The 23,952-nt window shown below is 40.6% G+C and overlaps 2 protein-coding genes across 4 annotated transcripts in view; both read left to right on the forward strand.

Moving 5' to 3' along the window:
- Positions 1–15,074: 15,074 nt before the first annotated feature.
- On the forward strand, positions 15,075–17,342 carry LOC311524962 (CARD- and ANK-domain containing inflammasome adapter protein-like; the record flags this gene model as incomplete). The annotated part of the gene is made up of 1 exon (XM_084636635.1): positions 15,075–17,342. The coding sequence occupies one exon, from the start codon at positions 15,075–15,077 to the stop codon at positions 17,340–17,342; it is 2,268 nt and encodes a 755-aa protein (XP_084492761.1).
- A 2,552-nt stretch (positions 17,343–19,894) lies between these two features.
- Positions 19,895–23,952, forward strand: part of MYSM1 (Myb like, SWIRM and MPN domains 1) — a 29,929-nt gene continuing 25,871 nt past the window's right edge. For 2 of the 3 annotated variants that reach the window (XM_084636863.1, XM_084636862.1), the window contains exons 1-2: positions 20,405–20,514; positions 23,811–23,886. In XM_084636863.1, the coding sequence (XP_084492989.1) occupies positions 20,438–20,514; positions 23,811–23,886 (153 nt within the window). In that variant the 5' untranslated portion in view covers positions 20,405–20,437. Of the gene's footprint in view, positions 19,989–20,404; positions 20,515–23,810; positions 23,887–23,952 lie in introns of those variants that run through there. The other variant, XM_084636864.1, reaches the window with a different exon arrangement.

Genomic DNA, 23,952 nt, shown 5'->3' on the forward strand with positions numbered 1-23,952 from the left:
TGGAAAGCTTCACAGTTCTATCCTTACAGATACAGACTAACGCGGCTGCTATTCTGAAACCTGCTTGAGAAGGGTCTCGCTCCCAATCACATTACCCAGGACCTCTCACAGCCTTCTACATCTCCTTCACTCTTCTAGTCCCACCCAGTAACTGCCCTCATCAAACCCTGCAGTGCCTTTTATCTGAGCCTGCTGAGCTCTGATTGGCTGCTGCCCTAGCACCTTTCTAGGCAGGCCTTCACTGCTCCTTTTCCTGAGGCTTTGGTGTGGTAGGACTGGAGGGCTTTCAGCAGGGGGCACTTCCTCACTGAATTTGATTTTCTTCTAGCTGTGGTAGAGTTAATAGTATGCGGCATCTATGTGCATTCTTATGTTATGGAAATACAGAGAGCCTTAAAAATCAGTATACATACATTTTCCATTTAATTTTGACCACAAGAAAATGGGGAGTGCTGTGCAGAAAAAAAATATTGTGCTTGAATACAAATGCATCTGAGGGGTTAACAAGTAAGTAGAGTATTTAATTGTGATTAAAAATTTTCCTGAAAATGCCTTGTATGGCCTGGCATGATCATGGGGAAGTCTAAACTCAAGCACGGGCCATTCATGCAGGATTTCCTATGACTAATGGTAGTAATATTCAAAACTTTTAATTTAAACTGTGAGTGTTATTGATAATAGGAACTTTACCATTTAAGATTTCTTATTTGAAAGTGAGTACAAACCATTCTGATTTACAAATTCATTTGCTATCCATGGTATGACAGTTTAAAACAAGTAATAGATTAACTGTCTAAGTGGCGTATGTGGGTAATACCTGCCAGATTTTTTACACAACTCTTCCATATTTGGATGGGATTCACAGGAAGCTTGTACAGGAAAGCCTTTTCCTTTCTTAATTATGAAGGTTTTGTTGGATGGAAATTATGCCAGCATGGGGCGGGGGAAGAGAGGAGGAAGGGACAACACACAAACTCCAATTTAGTAGTTAGCAAAACAGAATGTAACAGGCTGCAAATCTAAAATGATGCATGTGATAAAGAACACTTTATAATTTAGTATTAGGAAGACTTAAAACACAAAAACAGGTAAAAGCTCACTGATAAAGCAGTAGGTCTGATAAGTGCAAGTCTCTAAGAGCTAATCTGCCAAGATTCAGACAATATTTCTGTTGCCCATCTCTGACACTGGTAAAGCTGCATGTACCCTGTAGTGAGTTTAATCTAACTTCTACTGCAAGATCTGGGCATTCTTTGGCAGCTTCAAATTAAAATATTGAGGTCTTATTGAGGTAATCATGAAAATGAAGAATACAGTCACTATGATATCACCGCCCATAATTTAATGTTATATTGAACCTAGGAGGGTGAAAGTAACACTGATTTTTAACTGAAGAAACACAGAGATGGGGCCTATGAAGGCTAAAGCCCTAGTAGTTCAAGAAGGAACTCACTTTCTTGCTCCCCTAATCCCTATAGTTCTGGCAGCTGAATCCCGCTCTCAGGGCCGTCCTTAGGCATACACGGCTGCGTAGGGCACCCAAAAACTGGGGCCACCATTCCCCTCGCTGGCCACGGCTGGAATCCTCTCTTCTCCGGCCCTTCCCCCGCGCTGAGTGGTGGGCTTCTCCCCAACCCAGCCCCCTCCCTCCAGCCTCCGGCTCTGCCGCCTCAGCCCCGGGGAGCCCGGCCGCCCACTGGTGGTGCGGCGGCCCGGCCCACCGCCCTGGGCGCTGCCTGCGTGCGCCCCTCGGTCTCCGGTGCGGGCCGGGGCCAGGACAGGGGGAGCGAAACTTCCATGGGGGGGGCTTAAAGTGACAGTGAGCTCACTGCCTCTTACACTTCCCTAACACACACACACAGTCTCTCTCTCTCACACAGACTGGCTCTCACCCACATACCCTCTGCCTCTCATGAGTCACAGCCCCCCAACACAGACTGTGTCACACACACAGTCACACTCCCCAACACACCCTGTCACAGAGTCCCCCAGCACACACACACACACGCACACTTATATTATTGTTGTTATTACTGCTTGGTACTTCCTTTCAAAATGCTCATGGTGAGCCAGGAGGGCCATGGGCTCTGGCAAGATGCAGCCCCCATGTGACAGCGCAAAGCCTGCCGTGAGCCACTGCCACAGTGTCTGCTGTGTACAAAGCGTCTGTGTGTCAGAAATGGGGGGGGTCTGGGGGTCCGCAGGCAGGGATGGTGGCTGTGCCCCCTCAACAGACCGGGGTCAGCGGTGCCGGCTGGAGATCGCCTTCAGTGGAGCATAGGGACACCAGTTTAATAATACTGCATAGGGCCTCATAAATCCTAAGGACGGCCCTGCCCACTATAAGAAAAGCATATTACAATTTAACTCCTTTTTACTTAATTTGAACTCCTAAAAGTCCCTGATAGAGATATTAGCATAGGGTATCCTGATATGCTATATGCAATAGACTTGGAGACAAAGGGCATTATTCATCCAAGGGCACAGGAACCCCAGCAGCAAGAAATCCACCTAGATGGAGGCTGTGATGGCAAAAGGTGCCTACCAATCTGGTTGAACCCCCCAAAATAACAAAGAACAGAATTTGAACCTGTGTGTGTCTTGTATGTGGAATGGCTACATGAGGAAGAGAAACAAAACTTCCTGAAGTAGGGCAATGGGATATCAGAACTGTTAAGCAGACCTAGGTTGGGAGCAGCTGGGTTTCGGGAGGAAAAGTCAGAAAACCTCGGAGAGGTTGAAGAGAAGACTCAAAAGGATATGAGACTGTAATGTTCAAGGGGAACAGAGGGAACTGGTACAAGGGAGGATTGAAGATATTCGGAGCATTAGAAAGGAAGACTGAAGAATGCTGGGGAAAGTATGGAGCCCTTGCAAAGCCTGTCACTGCCAGGGATGGTTACTTGTGGCTACTGGACCCCCAGAAATTGCAGAAAAATTGAGTTTGTGAATTCCAGGTTTTAAAGTGTCTTCAGAATCCAGTGACAGAGTGAAAAGTTCATGGGTACACGAACAAACAAAGGGCTGAATCCTCAACTGGGGCAGATGAGCATAGCTCTGTGGAAGTTCATGGAACAATGACAATTTAGGCCAGCTGGGGATCAGGGCCAAAGGATTCAGGGCAAGAAAACTCTTAATTTTTTTAAATGTAAAGAGAATTTATTGCTAGTGAAATGTGCCAGATTAACAGCCTGGAGACTGAAGTCCCTCCTTTGTCCACAGAGCAGGATAGCACAGGCACAGCAGTAGTGCAGAGGTTTGCTCTGGGAAGAGACACATCTACAGGGTAGGAAATTAGTTCAGACTTCATGGCCCATTTAGGTTCCAAATCCAACAAAGCACTTAAGCACATATGGAACTGTTAGCATACATGTAGGCCCAGTCCCATTGACTTCCACAGGACTACTTGCATGCTGAGTTATACACATGCTTAAGTACTTTGCAGAATTAGGGTCATAGTCCTCAGATGAGACTGATAACAAAGGGGTTAGTTGTGATGGTAGGTTTTATGATGTGGCCCTCCAACTCATTTCACATAATTATTTATTGGTAGGGAAATGAATTTATGAAAACCACAGAAGTAGATAACTTGAAAGTAAAATGTCTAAGTTTCACTTATGACTAAAATGGTCACCCAGTTTTGCTCATAAGAGATCTTTTGTTTTGAAATATGATGCTCATAAGATTTAAAGTGTGGCATAATATACACAAATAGCTGAGGGTTTGTCAATATATGTCTCAAATGTGTAGTGAAACTTGTGAGGGATTTTAATCTCTATTTTTACACAGATCTGGTTTTCAGAACAGTGATCTGCACCACATACTAACATATAGCGAGATGAAATGGGAATTCTCAATCTACATGGGCACAAGGCAGGGGTAAAAGTAATTTAAAGGATTTACCGGTATGCTGGAGTCCTGAGCAGGGGGTGTGGCCTCAACTGGAAGCGGCGGAGCCTTTAAATACCCAGGCCCTTTAAATCAAGATTTAAAGGCCCCAGGGCTCTGGCTGGAGTAGCAGCGTCTGGGGGCCCCGGGCCCTATAAATCACCCCCGGAGCTACCAGCTGCAGGGGCAGCTGGGAGCCCTGGGGCTCAGGGGCAATTTAAAGGGCCCGGGGCTCAGGCCGCTGCTACCGCAGCAGAGCCCCTCGCCCTTTAAATCGCAGACAGAGCCCCAGGGGTTCCTGACTGCCGCCACAGCAGCAGGGCTCTGGCGGCGATTTAAAGGGCCCGGGGCTCCCGCTGCCGCAGGGAGTCCCGGGCCCTTTAAATTGCTGGCCTGGGGAAGCTGGTCTGGTCCGGCACAGCATACTGGCTCTTGCTGGTACACTGTACCGGACCAGACCTGCTTACTTTCACCTCTGGCACAGGACAAAGTCCTGCAAATATCCAACTCCTCAAACGTGTTATGAAACGACAGAGACTGTGTTCTTTTTATTGCATCATTCTCAGGAGTACCACTGCCGACAGCCAGTACTTTGTGCAATATATATCATAGAATCGTCTGGCACGGTGATTTAATTCCCACAAATACCACTGTCATGACTGATGCTTCCAGAAGTGAGAGCATTCAAGATGATAGCAACCACGGATAATGGCCAGAGGGTTTTCAAACATTTTTATGTTCCCAGCTATGCAATATACCCCTCTCTCCTTAATACAGAGTTACAGACACATTTCTCCCCAATCAGATTACTACCACTTGTCATCAGTCCCACCCGCTCCCAAAACCTCACAACTGTCTTTTTTACAATATTGCAAGTGCCCTTTGAGCTTCAGCCAACTTCACTGAAAAGTTGGTTAAATGCCTGTAAGAGTGGGCTCTGAGAAGGGTGGTGGTGGAACGGAGGAGTCTGAAATAAAAGTTATCTCGTTAGATGAGTGCACACGTGGATTACAAAGAGATGGAAATAGAGTGGGCAGCTGGGTCTTGCCTTTCCCTTGCTGTATGAATCACGGTTTGAATGGAAACTGGAATAGGAAGCCAGAGTGGCTTGGGAACAAACAGAGCTGCTGCTGTGTCACAGGTGCAGATGAACAGAGAAGAATGTTTTGGGACGTGCCAATGAAAGTAAACGCCATGATTTTGGAGGAAGTGTCAGGATTTAGTGCTTCAGGGAGGTCATCCAATCCACCAAAGTATTTTTCACTGAGTCAAACTGACAGCTAGGGGAATGGCCGAGGCCCTGATTCAGTAAAGTTCTCAAGCACTTGATTAACTTTAAGCACATGTGTAAGTCCATCAGCAAAAAAGTGTAAGCACATGCTTAAAGTTAAGCATATGCTGAACTCCCACGGAAGTCACTGGGAATAAAATGTGTCTTGACTTCCATGGAACTGAAGGATCATCTTAAAGTTAAGCATATACATAGGGGTTTTGCTGAATTAGTGCCTTTCTGTGGTTCAAGGAGCCAGACAGTCTCATCAGGGGAGATGCATGCACATCCGGGGGGACCAACACAGAAATAATAAAGTTAGTCAAAGTCAGAGGATTTAACCAGAAAGATAGAGGAAGCAACCTAAAGAGAGCCTGGAGTAAGAGAGAGGGACCAACGTGTGGAAAAAACAATTCTCTGTGGCATGGACAAGTGCTCTTATGTTAAAGCAATTTTTGGAAACGGAATGAAATCTACTCACTGTATATTCAGGTTATACACTGTGTTAATGGACTAAATAAAAATCAGACAAACCATTTTGCAGAGCTGAGTTTTCTAACATTGCTACAGTCGAAACATATTCAATTTTGTTGTATAATGATCATAAGCTGAATGCAGTTTAAAGGTAAAAAGTGATAACCATTAGACCAAAAATGGACATAGGCTGGGATGAGGGTTGGGGAGAAAACCAGCCTAAATGGATGAGAGAACAGGGAAATGAAACATTTTACAATTGTTTTTCTCCAGAAAAAGGAAGGAAAAATATTATGCTTTTAAAAGACCCAGCATTATAGAAACAAATTATTAAACTAGCTCCCAGGGGAATCTGAATTATGTATGCAACCAGGATGTGTTACAGATCAGGAGACTTACAGATCAGGAGACTAGAATGGTTTTGGAGATTTTATGTTGATGGATATTTTAATATAAAGAAAATATTAATTGAAGATAAGTGGGACACCTTTAAATATTATGATATCCATTTAACTTGAAAGGATGGTGCATATATACAGACTTCTCTAAGAATGGGAGTCTAGACAAAAATATAAGTCAAGCTACAACTCCAGTTGCCACTGTTGAGCAGTCTCTCATTATTGAATTTCCTTGTTTCTCTATATTAAAGTAAAATTGAGTACCCAGTGATATTATATTGCCCAATGATATTATAAGTTGAGTTAAAAAACTAATGCCTGAGTTATCCTGATCAGAGGACTACAAATATTCTTGCAGAGAGTTCTTTTTTATAATAACTACTCTCCAAAAAGCACCTGTCAAATTAAGGTAATGAGTAACAAATTAAGAATCAACAATATGTATTAGCAATCAGTCAGGGCTCAGAGGGAGGGAAAGAACTTTGGACTTTATAAAGGTAAACAAATAGAGGCATGACATGAAGCTGAAATATTAGAAACTATTCATAAAACTTGTAGAGGCCTGAACAGGGGAGGGATTGACAGAAAATGGCAAGAAAAAATTAATTGTCTTTTTAGGAGGCCTAAGGGCATATAGTCACCATTTTGAGAGCTAGGGAAAAACAATTAAAGAAGTCAGTCAGTTCCAGTTGCTCTTTCCACCCCACTAATATGATTAGCTAGTAAGAAACAGTTGATTCTGTCTTTAATGTCTATTCACTCAGTTATGTAACTGAAGCATCTTTCTGCCTTGGTGGTGTTACTGGAACCTAATGCTACCATTATAATTGAAGAGTCAGTGACTTTTTTTAGACTAATTATGAAACCATATTTCTGACCAGAATGAATAATGATGTTGTGCTTGTCTACATTTAGTTCAGAAAGTCTTGCAACTGTATTTCTTCAGCTTCTGAAAAGAAAACCCAGCTGTGGAACTATAAAAATGCTTTCAAATTCTTCTGACAGAATAAATAAAACTCATACAATTTACTGTAAATGGATTTCCTCCAGAGAGAGGCAAAATCATCAGGGAGGTGGGGGAACTTGAGGTAGTTCTACTGTACTGGCAGGGCTTTGTTTAGGTGAATGCCTGCATTGCATCCAGTGTTTGACATCTAACTGTAATAACTTAATAAATAATAGTAATTACAACTGGTTTACAGTGTGACAGAACATTATTTCCTTTTAAAGTTACATTAGATTGGGTTAGATTTGTAAAATAGCTATGGGCATTTTATAAGACCAAAGGATCAAATTCTGCTTGCAAACTGGGGTAAACCCAGAACAACTCCATTCGTTTTGATGGAATTGCTCTAGTTTACAGAGCAGAATGTGACCAAAAACCTTTTATGCAAGTTGCCTTGCTTCATTTTGCTCCTCTTCTGGAATGAATACTTATAGAAATGTCAGTCTTAAGAACTCAAGAAATTGCAGAAGGAACCTGGTCTTACAGGGTTAAAACAGGGAACTCTTATAAAATATTTCCTTCTGTAAAATTTCATTAACAAAGTGCATATTCCTTACACAAAATCACAAGAGTTTATTCAGTTTTAAAGGGGGAAAAAAAATCTGCCCCTTTTGAAAAAACTGGTGCTCTCTCCATTTGGTTCTGCTGATCCTTGAAGCTTCCTCAGCATTTAGTAAACTAATACTTTTGCATCATTTAAATTGTATGTTAATAGCTCAATGAAAAACATTTTGCTCTAACTGCTTTATATTAAGATTTGCCTAAAAGGACACATTTAGACTGAAGAAGGCAATTGTTATTTACAGGTTTAGGCCTGATCTAATCACAAAATTGCATTGGTTTAATTAAAGGTATGATTTTATAACAAGCTTAAACTCTACGAGTAGGTACTCTTCAATTTAATCCTGATTTGTATCTGTTTAGCTTTGATACATAAATTTACAGGTGCAAGCTGAACCAATTGATCCAGTTTTAAATCAATATTAGTGTCCACATATAGGTTTGTACTAGTTTAACTAAATTATTTTTTAAACCACTTTAAGTTAAACCAGCGCAGCTTCTGGGTGTATAGAAGTCCTTAGTTCATAAATAACTATGAAAAACAAATTTAAGCAACATATACGCATAAAGTAATTGAAAATCATAATAAATTACCAGTTTTTGGTGATTATTTTTTCAGAATTTTTTGTATTATGCAAATTATTACTCAATTTCATTGTTGATAGTTACGAATAATGCTTTTTAAAAGCATTTTAGTACAAGTTTTCATTCCAGTTAAAATTTTTCCAATATACAGAATGCTGCCTTCTTAACTCAGGGCTGCAAAACTCAACTAGATAGCTTTTCTTTTTTTAAACCATTTATTATTTAGCTTCTCAGCAAAACATTTGGCAACACAATGTCACAGAAAACTTGAAAAGAGAATTTCAAAAATAGCAAAATCTTTTATGCATAGTCCTCACTTTTTAAGAAACAAAACTGTGAAGAATAGTTTCATAGTAGTTTGATAATTTCTCTTAATCAGTTCAACTGGAAATTCAGATGATAATATATTGTTTTTCAAATACACATTTATTTAGTATTCTGTTGATATTTAACTTTGGTCCTGCATTATCGTATGTGCAGACAGACTGTCCCATAACAGTCTTCAGTGGGACTCTGCGTGGAAACAGCAGTCTGTCTGTGAGGAACACTGTGCAGGATCAGAACCTTAAAGAGTTAATTTGGGATGGGAACCATTTTTTCACTATATGTAAGTGCAGTACCTAGTACAATGGGGCCCTGATCCCCATTTATTTATAATTAAATAAACTCGATACTAAAGTAAAAGCTTTGTTATCCAGCATGTTGGCAGAATGGGGGGTGCTGGTTAGTCAAAAATTCCGGTTAACTAAGAGTTATACTTACCAATTTTGAAAGAATTAGAATAAAGTAAAATGAATAAACGTTCCTATTCTTTCCCTTTTCAAGATGGGTACAAATATCTATTTTCTGTTTTAATGTCAACATAACTCTCTTACGCTTCTCTCCTTTGCTTTTCGCTGGTATTTTGGATGCCATAATGGTAGGGTGGCATTGATATTTTATGATAAACACAGGACAATATCCCAAGTAATAAACCAACTGATCACAACGGCGGATACAAACAGAAAGAACAGTATTCAGCTCTTCTCAGCTAACTCATGCGTAGTCCGACTGCTCTTGGAAATACTCGGGTCCCGAATAGCTTCAGCATCGGTCCTGTTACTAGACTGAAGATCTGTATTGGGAGATATCAGAAATGCTGGTTTCTAGAGCTTTCCAGTTGGTAAACTGCTGAATAATGCAGCTTTTATTGTATTCGGATATTATCATCAGCTATTCAAACAAGAACCGATAGAATAAAAGTATACCAGTTGTAACATTATATTTTATCATTAATACTCAAGAGTGCATATGCATTTTATAGAATAAACAGAAACTATCCCTGCTGCAATGAGCTTGCAATATACAGCCCCACTCCTGCACCAGGATTTGCTAGTCCATACCCCTGCAACACAGCAATCTACATTGCAGGTCTGGGATATTGGATCCCGTTGCAGGAACAGGACCTAAATTAAGACATGACATAGTAAGGGTGACCAATAGTAGAAAATGGGGCTGGGTGAAGAAAGAACAGAATTACAGCAATAACCATGCCAGTACAGACCTTCCAGTGCCTTCAGTGGCTTTGGGTCAGGCCCCTGGTACTGTGTATGCTCATGATGCCACAACAGCACTTGGAACACCAATTGATGTGGCAGTGTATTAATGGACACTGCTTATTCAAATACCAACTGGCCCCCACCTCTGGAATTCTTTCTTTGTGGAGATATGACTAAGCACAACACTGGACACATCCGATGAAGTGAGCTGTAGCTCACGAAAGCTTATGCTCAAATAAATTGGTTAGTCTCTAAGGTGCCACAAGTCCTCCTTTTCTTTTTGCGAATACAGACTAACACGGCTGCTACTCTGAAACACTGGACACTGGAAAACATCCCTCTTTGCCCTGACTTTCCCAACTGATTAAATTCTGATTTCCTACCTGAGTCATAAATCAGTATGTAAAAGGGGAGCATGGTCTCTCTGAGTGAGTAGTGAATAATACTCTTCAGATACTAGTGATGGAGCCAAATAAATTCTAATCCTAATTAACACTTCCAACACTGAGGCTATGCATTTTCTATATCTAGACATATTCCAACCTCAACTAGCCAAGCCTTAGTTAAACCCCTAGTTATTCAAAACAATGGTATATCCCCGATTTATGTCTATGAATTAATCCCCTTTATTATCTAACAGTATTCCATGTCCTTTGTGATGTTGAAATAATGGTGTGGGTGCTGTATCTATTATACACTGCTTATTCAACAAAAGATATGTTTTTAATAAACAGTTGGCATTTGTTTTGCTGAACTGAAATTAAAATGCACATTGGGAAACATTAATAACACAATTTCACTTACTGTTGATATTTTTATGTTTGGTGTTTCCAACAGTTTTATCAGGAAAATGCCCTAGAGAATATAAGAAGTTTTTGGAAGTCTTTTGGTTACATTACATTTAGTTTTAACAGAAGACAGTAACCACAGCTGGAGGTTCTGGGCCTTGGATGATTAATTATAGAACACCCTGCCAGGTTCTGCCCACCAAACATGATCAATAGAGACACAGTGTCCTCTGCTGGTCACTTCCAAGTGAAACAGCATTTGCCACAATGTTGATTTAACACATTGCAGGGTGTAGATTTATTTGCTTTCATTAAAAACAAGAAGAATAAAATTAAATGTTTTATGATGACGTGGTATATTCTGCTGAGACAATGGGCCCTAGTGTTCTCTGAAGAAATAAAACTTCATCTTTGAAAAGTCAGAAAACAATAATACTTCAAAGCACAACTACCAGGTACCGTATAAATATTAAACAATTACTTATAACCATGCTTGTGAGGTAGACAAACATTTTTCTCTTATAACAGAAGAGGTAAATAAGGCACAGAGATTAATTAATTTACCCAAATTGTTACAAGTTAGTAGCAGAGCTGAGAATAGAATTCAGAAGTTACTTGCTCTAGGACCAGCTACACTTGGTTAAACAGACAAGATGGTTTAATGTGGTGATCAGAAGCTCCGAAAAGATAAATTAATCTAGCTCAGGCTACAACTAAAGACCTTTGCTGTTCATGGAGTCACCTCACCTTTTTAGGGCCTGCTCAATAAGATCTACAAGGTTGACCCCCGCCAACTGCCCACAGAGTCAATAATGGATTGCCCACATCCTACATTCAGATGTTACAGATACTTCATAGCCATGTCTCCACTAGGAAAATTTTGCAAAAATTTTACACTGTAGCTAACGCCAGTGGTGTTAGATCCACTGAGAGACGTAGTGTGTGTGGGCTGCTCACAATTTAAGTATTATGTTATCTAACCCTCAGCCTATATTTAATTGACATGTTGCTTAATATACCACCTGCAGCCCATCTTCACTAGGGCTCAGAAGACTGCTATCACTAATGAAGCTGAATTGGTATTAGCAATGGTAGGAAATTCCTCCAACATTTCCCAAATGTAAATAAACTATGCTGTTAAAGCCCCATGATGCCACACACAAAGGTCCTGACATGATATATAACAATGAGGGGTGGTAAGGGAGGAAGTCAGTCATTTACTTTTCTTTTTTAAAGTTATCTGAATGAGGAATTGTCCTCACAGGCATGGAACTACAGAAGCCTGTAGAGTTAAAGCTTCCCTTGAAAGGACTTTTTAAAAAATTGGGCTTATGTCTTTTATTTTGTATTTATTTGTTATATAAGGAAGGGCAGAAAAGTTGTCTCCCCCTTCTACTGGCTTCTTTCTTAGATATATCAGGAATATCAAGCTTGGTTTTCCCTGGTTTTGTTGAAGAGCCTTGTGGATGTCTTTAAGCACGTGGTCTCATGTTTAATTGAAAGGACAAGGATACTGAATTTTTAACATAGATCTCCATTCTCCAAATATCAGTAAGTTAAATAGATACCACTATATACATTAAAATTCTTTTTGTTAATATCCATTTAAATAGTCTAGGAATGCCTGTCCCTCTCAGTTTCTCAATAACTCAGTTTTTATGATCTTTTGTGATGTCGTCATTTCACTGAGGCTTTCAGGACAAAGAAAGACTTAATTTCCAGTAGAAAAAGAAGCAGAAAAAAATAATTAGGGGAAATATTTCAAGTCCTTTTCATACATCACGAAGAAAACACCAACAAAAAATGGCACAAGTTAACTTTTAAAGGGATTAACCTTCCTGACATCTGATGAATAGAAAACAATATATCCAGTCCCCATCAGAGACAATTGTGAAGACAACTTATTACAGTACAGGATTACTTTTTTTAAAAAAATGCAACCCTAAAATGTAATTCATAAAATAATATGGGTATTTCTAGTTATTTTCTTACTTTTCTTAGCAAACCTGTGGTTCTTGTCCTGATGGTGAATGCTAATATGATGGTAGCTAATATGGCCACAGATTCACATGCATGATACAGAAGTAATTGAAAGGTATTCGGTAATATGTAACAGATTATGATTTGCATCCAGTAGGTTGTATATTATTTTTTCCAAACTACATTTAATAGCCTTTCTCCCAACAGAAGCAGGGCATAAATTGTTCAAATGTTCCACCCAGAGGCCAGCTAGGTGTATTTCACCATAGATTCACTTAATATTCACAGTTGGAGGTTTAATTACTGTACTTACAGCAGATCTGAAGAGTATCACCACATTGATCAAACTACTAAAGATTTTTCTAATTTCCCTCTTTGGATTTTTTTCATGGATTCCTTCCAAGTAATTTTGTAGAGTATTTTATAACTATGAAGAGTCCGGTGGCACCTTAAAGACTAACAGATTTATTTGGGCATAAGCTTTCATGGGTGTGGTGTGTAGTCTTTAAGGTGCCACTGGACTCCTTGTTGTTTTTGTGGATACAGACTAACACAGCTAACCCTCTGATATTTTATAACTATAATACTTGGCATTTGCACCACACTTTCCCCATCTCTGACTCTCACAGGGCTTAACAAATGTGTGGAAGTATTATTACCCTGTTTTACAGATGGGATAACTAAGGCACAGAGGTCCCTATTCAGCAAGGTGGATATCAGTGGGACTATTCACATGCTTAAAAAGAGGCATCTTGCTAAATCGGGGCCAGAGGCCAAGTACTTTGCAGATTATAAAGGGAGTCATTGGTTGATTTAGGAGCAGAATTCAGGTCACCTGAATCCTAGGCCTGTGATTAGTTCACTAGACTACAGCTATTCCTATTATGTGGTAATACAATGATTAACTACTGCAAATGGTACAGGTTTCACTATCTGTGGTGTGTCAGCAGCTTTTGTAATTCAGGGGAATTATTGAGTTCTGAAACTGGCTGCTATACCTGCTGAATAGCTTGCTTGGCTTGTTGTCAAAATATATATTAAAAAACCTTTTAATGCATATTTCTTCCATAAACCATTTCCCTACTAAAATACCCTTTACAAACTTATTTATGAAAATTAAAAGAGATAGAGTTAAAAATTAGTAACAGGTCATACATACTCAGAAAATATTTCTTTTACAGGCAGCATAATCCAGTAGTTAGGGCACTGGACTGAAAGACAGGAGACATGGAGTGAAATCCTGCTGTCACTGAAGTCAATAACAAAACTCCCATTGGCTTTAATAAAGATTCTGTTTCCAACTCTGCTTTTGACCTGGTGTGTGACTTTGGGCATGTCATGTCATGTCATCTCTCAGCCTCAGTTTCCCAATCTTTAAAATTGGGATCATGGTACCCACCTTCCTCTGTAAAGTACTCTGAAATCTATGGATAAAAAGTATTAAATAAGAGCTAAATTCAATGGGACTACTCCTTAAATTAACCACTTTAAGTGTTTTCAGGTTTGGGGCCTTATTTACTTTTGTTCTAGACCCAACACAATGAATCACACCTTGATCCACCGCTGTTGGTCAAACACGTGACTAGAAAATTATCTGATGAGTACTGCAGGGTCATTAATTGTGGCTTCAATTAAAAGAAGGTAGAGCTAAAAGGTCTATATCAGGATGGGAAGCAGAAGGTAATCTCCCTTCCTGAAAAATCTGACACACCAATTTAGTGTCCTTTCAGGATGCCAAGGTGCAGAAGTCTAAGGAACTGATGAAGTCAGCACTACATATGGACCCAAATTTACTGATGAATAAAGTCCTATGAAATAAGTTGAGAAGACTTGAAGTTTAGTCATGAGTTAAACATAAGCTTATATTAAATGTGCATCATTATGTGATAAATGTAAAATATTTTAAATGTTTTATGATCTTGAAATTATAAAACAAATTTGGAATGGCTGTATCTTTTTTAATCGCTTGTTTTTTTGTTTAGTGTTTTGTTATTATTTGAATTCTTGTATGTTCTGGGGTTTCCCCCTACGTAGCTATCAGTGTGTACAATTTTATCTAACTTTACACAAAGGCTAATGTAATTATAGCAACAGTAACTATGCTGCTGATTTTCTTTTGTCACATTTGACAAATTGGTTACATTGCTGCCTACAAGAAGCAAACAAAAAAGTTTATACCTTAAGAGGAACCTGGTAAACAAAGATATGCTGCTTACCTACCAACTTCAGAAAAGCAGTTTTTCCTCTTTAATTTTATGAGCCATCTTTTGCCAAATAGCCGTAATTGGACAGAATACATTTATTATTTGGATTTGTGTTTTGTTTTGTTATGTTACTCAACTCTACTTGTTGCTAAGGAATAGCAAAGAGAATCAGAGAACTTCTAACAAAGATGGAAAACTAAAGGTGAGGCGTTTTGGATTTCTTTCCCAGTATTCTTCAGAGATTTCTAATTGAACTACAGTTGTTGGTATAGTTATTTATGAAAGAATTTGTGAAATAATGTGATCCTGCTCTGCTGTTCCACTGTCAAGCTCAACTTCAAATGATAGTTTAATCAATTTTTGAGAAGTTACTCATATCATCATGTATTTAAACAGCTTGTTTACAAATCCATATGCCATAGAAGTGCTAAAGACAAAAAAGGAAGAACTGGTAGAAGGCATAAACAACCCAGACCATATTCTTAACTGGATGATAGACAATGGTATTTTTACACCAGAGAAAAAAATAGTTATGTCCTACTACAGAACACGAATAGCAAAGAACTCCCGGGTTTTGGATATCCTGGTTTCTCAAGGTGAGCGAGCTTGCAGGCTGTTTTTTTATCCATGTCTAAAACAAGTGGAGCCAAATCTATATAACAGAGTAAAAAAGTATGTCAGTGATGTGAATGAAAGTATTGGAGATGCTAGAAGACAACTGGTAGGGTATCTACTTGAAAAGGACAAGGAATGGATTGAAACGACCAGTGAACAACATCAAGAGAAGAAAGATATTCCTAGACAGATTTTATCAAAGCAAGAAAGAGCAACTAAAGAGAAAGTTAAACAAACACAAAATGTACCTGCAGCAAAGCCTAAGAAAGATGATTCTAATGCTGTTAGTATCTTTGATGCAGCTGCTAAAGGTGATCTTTCTGATCTAGCAAAAGTATTGAAGGAGAATGATATTAATGCAGTAAACGCCTCAAATAAAACACTTCTGCATATTGCAGCTGCTAATGGACATGTTGCAATAATTGAATATTTAATTAACAAAGGTGCTAAACTAGATGTAAAGGATAAAAAAGGAAGAACACCACTGCACAGGGCCATTGAAAAATGCCAGGATGATGCAGTGAAAGTGCTTCTCCAAGCTGATGCCTACATATACAGTTTGGATAAAGAAGCCAAGACCCCACTTCATTTGGCTGCTCAGAACCACCACACTCACATACTGAAGAGGATCCTGAAAGAAGAAGCAAGATGCTACAAGAACCGGCAAAACTTCTTACACAAGGCAGCTCTCAAAGATGAGAGCAACCTGGCACAAATGCTTTTAAAGAATGGTGCCCCAGCTAATGCAAAGGACGAGAAGGGACAGACTGCTTTGGGTTATGCCATTTCCCAGGGATCTGAGAAAACTGTAAAGGTGTTGCTTGAAGCTGGAGCCAGCATTGACTCTAACATCATTGATGTAGCCTTCAATAATCACAAACAATCCATAGTCAGAATACTGCTGGAATATTCTAAAGGATTGTCCCCTGAAATGATGGTGTCAGCTCTTTTTAAAGCTGTCCAGAAGAACCTGCATGGCATTGTAGCAGCTTTAGTTGACAGAGGAACAGATATCAATGCCCACAATGAAATGCAGTCCACACCTTTACTCATGGCATGTGAAATGGGTAAAACAGAGACTGCAGAAGTTCTCATTGCAAAGGGGGCTAGTTTGGAGGAGAAGATGCCCAACTCAAACACGGTTTTACACGTGGCAGTTCAAGCGGGGGCAGTCTCCATCACAAACTTGCTTCTCCGCAAAGGGATGGATGCTAACATCACAAGCCAGGGAGAGCAAACCCCACTTCATGTTGCTGCATTTCATAATAAGGGGTCAATAGTTGACATTTTAATCAATGCTGGGGCCAAAATTAATGCTGTCACTAAGGAATTAGTCACTCCCTTGCATGTCGCAAGCCAAAGAGGGAATGTTGATTTTGCTCAACAGCTGCTGCATCACAAAGCCAACGTTAATGTAAAGGATAAGCAGTCAAAGACACCCTTACATCTTGCTGCTGAAAAGGGAGATTATGCAATGGTGGAGCTGCTTTTTAGTTTTAATGCTGATCCCAATGCAATGGACAAGGAGAAAAAGACCCCACTTCACACTGCAGCTATGGGAGGTCATCTCAATACAGTTAAAGTTCTGTTAGCCCAGAAGGCCAAAGTTGGAATTAAAGACATGGATGGCTGCACACCAATGCACTATGCAACCATCAAAGGCAATGCAGAGATTGTACAGATCCTTTTGACAGCAGCGAAGAATAAAAATATTGATGATAAAAATATCTGGAGAAAGACTCCACTGCATCTTGCAGCAGAACATGGACACAGTGACTTGATACATTTGTTGTTGAGCAATGGGTCAACCATTAATGCTTTAGACAACAACAAGGATACCCCATTGCATTGTGCTTGCAAGGCTGGTCATTTTAACACCGTAAACTCACTTGTCAGCTGGTCTCAGGGAGAGAAAGCAAATTTACAAGCCACTAATAACCTCAAAAAGACTCCACTGCAAGTTGCAGAATTTAGTACAAGTGACAACCAAGCTCAGATTGTAACTCTTTTGAAAAAGAAAAAGTTAGTAAGATGAATTTGTGATGAGGAATACATTAAAAATGTTTATGTGCAAGATTATAATTTCATACAATCTGGATATATAGGATACCACTTCTTTACTTCAGACTTTAAAATCATATATACATGGCCACGGTTGATTGATATAGGGATAACTAAGAATGAAGCTGGGGCTAGTAAAAATAAGCTAATGATCAGAGATGGTAAATATATACATATACATAAAGATATAAAGCTCATTGTTGACCTACTGTGTGTTGCCAACTCTCTTGATTTTATTATGAATCTCATGATATTTGGTGACTTTCTTAGAGACCCAGCTTTAAGAGTCAAGTGAGCACGAAAGAATCTCATTTTTTAGGTTAAAAAATAAGTAGGTTTCTAGCCCTTGCTGAGGAGAAGTAAAGCTTGAAGATGTGAACAGTACAGGCTCAAAAATCAGAATAAAATAAGAATCCCAGATTTATTATTTTTTAAAATCTCATGACTTTTAAGATGATCTATCAAGATTTTCTGGAGCCTGACTCAAGATTTTTGAATGGTTGGGGTTGGCCAATGATGGTTGGGGTTAGTCAAAAAGTGCTAAATATTTAAATACAATATTAACCAGTATATTTAAGTTTAATTAAAGTGTTACTGTTTGGTTAAAATCATGTTTGTTACACGAATTTCCTTTCCTATGTTACAAGCAGCAACTAAGATTATAAAAATAAATTTTTGTTTTACATGTCACTATGCCGTTTATTTACTTTTTGCTTTTCTCAGCATGGACAGTGAAAACACACTAGTTAGTTTCACAGTTGTTTGCAATGAGTTTCTTTCAAGCTCACATGTTCTAGCACAAAGCTGAAATGTTTAGACTGCGTATACTGAAGTGAAGTGTTCATTCATTTTAGTATTTCCTGTGGATTTTTCTTTAAATTGGACATATTTTTATTGGTCGGTAATTGTGTAAAAGCTTTTTAATAGAACCAAATCTGAAGTCATATTTTACCTGATAACGATCCTTACCCTTGCTGTATTTTGCCATCCCCATCATTATCCCTGTTGATCTAATTAGCACAAAGGGTAAAAGGTCTCTTATGGAGCTGAAAAACAGATCTGGAAAGCCAAGACCATCTGAAAAAAACAATTCCTCCAGGGTTCAAAACTAAAATAACCAGAGGAAAGAGGCTTCATGCAGCCAGAGCTCCCTAAATAAAAACAAAAAGCTTCTCACAGCCTCACTTCCAATGAAAGTGAAAGGGCTCCTTGTGCCAGAGTTTTATTCCAAGACAACAGGGGCATTTCATAGCCAAGGTTCATAGTCTCAGCCCAGGGTGAGTGGAGTCTTTGATCATCCTACAGCATAAGACTTCTTAGAGATCACACTCCTTGGGATGTAATTTACTCTAGCCGAGACAACCCATGTTCCCCTTTTGGCAGGGCTCACTGGCAATCCCTACAATGAGGGCAGACAGTTGGAATGTTTTTTTATTTTCAATTCAGAGAAGACAATGCTAAATGTCCATTCACCCGGTCAGGAACTCCCATTATATTATAAGCTAATGCCTTCACAAATCCAAAGATGAACCTAATAGAATGGAGCACATTTTAACCAAGTATTCTCTATTTCATTTATTTATTTAGGTTAAATTTATAAAAAGGTTAGAAAGTGCACCTGTCCAAATGCTTTTTTTTTTTTTTTTTTGCAGGATACATTGATATAGCTGCACAGATGGAAACCCTTACTGTAGATGTGCTGCACTGATGTAAAAAGTTACACGCACTGGTATGGCTTACTACACTAAGGTCATGCTTGGGAGTAGCTATGTTAGCACATCTAGCTTCGGACAGGAATTCCTGACCTCCAGTTCTGTTTCTAATGTCCTCTATGCCCATGATCATTCACTTATGCTGTACATACACTACTGACTTGCATCACTCATTATTGAACCACTTAAAGCACAAACAATTCAGCAATCTACACTAGCCATGCTGAATCAGAACCTTTGCCTCATATCCACATTATCACCGTCCTAAACTGTCTCAGTTACAGTACTCTCTGGGTACCTGTCCCTTAGTTTTGAGAAGCACATGACTGAAGCAGTGGATTCTAGATTTCCATCCCCCTTTTGCGCACTGTTGGATAGCGATAGGAAGACCAGGGTCTTGCCTACATTGGGAAAATTTGCACCACTGCAACTATATTGATGTAGACCCTAACGTAGATAACTAGCGGAATAAACTGCATTGATATAAGCTCTGCTTTATATTGTTGCAGTCTTAGTCATACTGGAGTACAAGGAGGACAGAGATCAGGACCCCCTTGTGCTTGGCACTTTACAATGTCTACTTTAGAAGTTTGCGCTATTCTAACTACATCAGTAGGAAATAACCAGACCAGACCAGTTCCTAAACCTGCCAGGAGCCTAATCTACTTCCAAGTCTTTGACACTTTCATCTCCAGCCACAGTGACTCTGATTTAGGATTCAAACAGCTCCAAGTGGAGCAGAGAGGCGAACGGCACTGGACAGCCGCTGTTTCAATTGCACGGCACTTCTACCCTGCAGCCAGCAAGACGTGGCAGAGGTAGGGGGAACACTGGGCTGGTGCATTGGGCGGAGACCTATCCTGAAAGGAGGGTGCTGGATTTGAACATCTGGGGATGAACATCTGAGGGTGAGCTGGAGAAGACGGCGGGGGGGGTTGCGGGGGAGAGGAGAGAATCAGCAACAAACCTGAACTTCTGCACCTTCCGCTGCCCCACTCTTCTCCCCCTCCCCTGGGTATTTGCCCCTCTCTTCTCCCCCTCCCCTGGGTATTTGCCCCTCTCCTCCCCTTCCCTTAGGGCGTCGCTCCCCTTTCCCCCGGTGTTTGCCCCTCCCCCCTCCCCCCTCTCCTCCGCCAGGCGAGGAGAGTCAGATACCGACTCAGGGAGCGAAGAGGGTAGAAAGAGAATCATGGAAGGGCACTGCGAGCATCGGGCACGGCTTCAAGCGTTGTCCTGCGCATGCTCAAAATGTTGCGCCTGCTCAGTTGCATCGGGTGGGGGGGCGGACGTGCGGGAGAGGGGGTGGTCCTGTGGCCCCGCCTCTCTCGCGCGATCAGACGGCGGCCGCGGCGGAACCATGGCGGCCGCGGAGGAGGCGGATGTGGATGTCGAAGGGGATGCGGCGGCAGCCGCGGCCGGCGGGGCGCTGCGGGGGTGAGCGGTGGGGGAGGGGAGACTCCGCCCCCGGGAGAGCTCGGCTCTCGCCCCCTCCCCTCCCCCGAGACACCGCTCACCCGCGCGGGGAGACTCCCTCCGCGCCCTGCCCCCTGTGGGGAGATCGGGGCTCCCTCCTCTTCAGCCCCCTCGCGGCTGCAGGCCCCGGGCGCCCCTCGCTCCGAGGCGGGCTGGCTGGCTGGACAGCGCACGGGCGAGGGGATGCCCGGGTGGGAACTGGCCTCTCCCCCGGGACGGCAGGGCCACGGCATCCTCCCATGGCCCAGCCCGTCGGGGGGGGCCAGAGCGTCCCCCCCCTCCCCGGGCCCTGCGCTTCGGTGTGTCAGTGGCCCCGGTGGAGAGCGCTTGGGGGCAGAAGGTGCCATAGAAACGCCATTGCCTGCCCCAGGCGTGTGAAAAGCCGGAGTCAGGCCTCAGACCCCATAGGTGTGAAAGTAACGATTTTGAAAAAGAACAATCCATTCTGGGCCAGTTGTGTTTACTGGCTGGTTTCTGAGCCTTCAGGGGGGCCACTCAGGTCACGTTTTCGAGCTTTGGGCGCAACCATGAGGGTTAGAAACGTCCCCTCTGATTTCAAAGGGGAGGAGAGGTTTTGAGCTAAGCACGTGAATCCAGAAGCTGGGGCTTTATGAAAAAATATAGCAAGACGTGAGAGTTGGCAAAACTGAATATGACCTGCCCATTTGTAGCTCTGCTTCACTTGTCTCACCTTTCCTGTTTTAGACTTCTTAATTTTTCTCTTGCTCATATTAATAAGCTGCTTCTGCATCTATGCTGAACACTCCAGAGCAACTTTGGGATGAAGAGTATGTCTACACTACACCGGCATAACTATTGAGGCATAGTCCTGTAGTATAGAGATGACCTTTGCCAACACAAGTTTTTCTGTCTGCATAGAACACCACCTCCTGGAATAAAGTTAGCTATGTCAATAGAAGCCCTCCTTTGTCAACATGGCTGCATCCCTAGTGGGGTTTTGTTGGCATGGATACCTCAGTCAGGGGTGTGTTTTTTCACACCCCTAACTGAGACATCTATGCCAATATAACTTTTTAGTATAGACCAAGCCATAGTGTGTGTGACAGGTGCTTTATAAAATAAAACTGTTTTGTATAAGGAGCCCATGTGGGATGTTTGTAACCTGGGGTGTGTATTGCATGCATTGCCCATCTTCATGGTTCTCAAATTTTCTGATGCCTAAAATCACATTTTTTGTATATGTCCTGAAAAGATTGTCCTGGGTCAAATGTATTTTATGTAGGTAGTTGAATTTTTTTTTTAAAGTATGTACCAAGGGGACCTGTAATTAGAGCTTTCTCCACTCTAAGAAACTGATATATTGTCTGCATTGGGGTACCTGGAACTGGTGGGAGAAAAGAGTTTAGTCTTGTTTAGCAGTTAAACTGTTTTCAGCAGCACTTCAGGGGGGCATGTGGCTAATAATTGTTTTCAGGGAAGGGTGAGTTTCCTAGTAATTAGATGAAGTTGAACTAAGTAACTCTTATGCTGAATATCAGGGAACGTTTTTCAGCAGTAAAATATTAGTTTGTATGGTAATTTCCCCAGGGCGATAGTAATTGCCTCACTTAGGCCTGGTCTAGACAACAAACTTATATCAGTATAACTACGTCACTCAGGGTGTGAAAAATCTACACCTCTGAGTGATGCAGTTGTACTGACCTAACCCCTGGCGTAGACAGCACTATGTTGACAGGAGAGCTTCTCCTATCAACATAGCTACTGCCTCTCAAGGAGGAGGATTACACCAACAGGAGAAGCATAATAGCATTCTCAAAAATGTGCTACATCAGTGCAGCTACGCTGCTGCTGCTTTTTATGTGTAGACCTGCCCTGAGAATGACAGGATTACACTGGACAAAGCAACGACAGATATAACAATCCTGGAGTGACAGGATGTTGGGGTAAATGAGCTAATAGTTTTTCACAGAATCATTGAAAGAGATGGAGAAGTTTAAAAAACTCTTTACTCGTTGTTACTTTTTATGATCATAAAGGAAGTCCAGGCACTTTAGGATTTTGCTTTCCCTTTATTGAAAGGATTTGCATGTGCATTGGGACCCCACAGTCCTCAGTCTCTTTCCCCTTTTGTAATCTCAGTGCAATTTTTTATGCTTAGCGGAAGGTGATGATACTTTACCCTCATCATCAACCTCAAGTGATGGCTTCTAAGTGAATCAAATGCTGATGTGTTTATTTTTCATACAGCAGCAGCATCTTAAACTCAGAATACTTTCAGAAGATTTGTCCCTTTCTGAAGGGGAATGTAAAAGCTTTTAAGAATACATAATATTTTCCAAAACAGTTCTCTGAGGAATTGTCCTTTTTCCTCTCAATTACAGTAATATTTCTTAATGCAGCTAAACCAAAAAAAAAAAAAAAGCTTATTAGTCGAAAGTGTTCCTTCCACTACCTTACTTAGCATACATATGCAGCATACTAAAATGAGAGCTTCTATAACCATAGGACTTGTTTCTGGATTTCTTAAAGTATTAATGCCATGAGGTATCACATTGTACAGCTGAGCCCTAAATACTAGTACATGTGAAGGTTATCAGTCTTGTTTATTTGTTTTTTATTAAAGACTGATATTTGATTTTCCTTAAGAATTACATTTTTCTAAAATAGCTCCTTTCCTCCAGGGATCTTGCACCTTTACCAAGGGGGTTATTATTCCTATTTTACAGATGGGGAAATTGAGGGATAGAGAGGTTAAATGAGGATCACACAAGAAGGCAGTGACAGCTGAAAATAAAACTTCTGTCTTCTAGCAACTACGAGACACTGTTGCCTGTGTTGTGTTTTTATACTTCACAGCTTTGCTCCCACTTTGTTTTCAGTCTTTTTTGGAAGAAAATTTTTAACTTTTCAGTAAAACAGAAATTGATTTTGCTGATACTTTATGCATAATTCTACAGCATGAAGGGAGAGATAGTAAGAGCCCTAACAGTTTGAAAAATATTGAAGAAAAGGTTAGGTCCCTTTCTGTGAGGGGGCCATTTACACTTTGCCCAATGGAAAACTTATGAAAGGCTAGCCCTACATAATATTTCTACAAAATGTAAGTGACCCCTTTTAATTTTAGAATCTCTCTGTCATTCTTATGTTAATGAATACAAGTAACACTATAAAAGTCCAAATTTTTATGTCAGTTCTGACAAGGTTACCTGTTTTCTTTTAAAGTGTTTGCATTACTGACTATATGAACTTTCAAAACTTTTTTTCCTTCTTTAAAATGATTGAAAATTTTATTACAGAGACTATGAAAACATAGCTTCTGGCTTATTGCAAGATCACTACCTTGATTCATCTTGGAGAACAGATAACAGCCTTGTAAGTAGTTTATAGGAAATAGTCTTTTTGGTTTGTTTGTCTGTTTTAAATGAATGGTATATCTTT

Source organism: Lepidochelys olivacea (assembly GCF_965140295.1).
Source record: "Lepidochelys olivacea isolate rLepOli2 genome assembly, chromosome: 8".
Lineage (NCBI taxonomy): Eukaryota > Metazoa > Chordata > Testudines > Cheloniidae > Lepidochelys > Lepidochelys olivacea.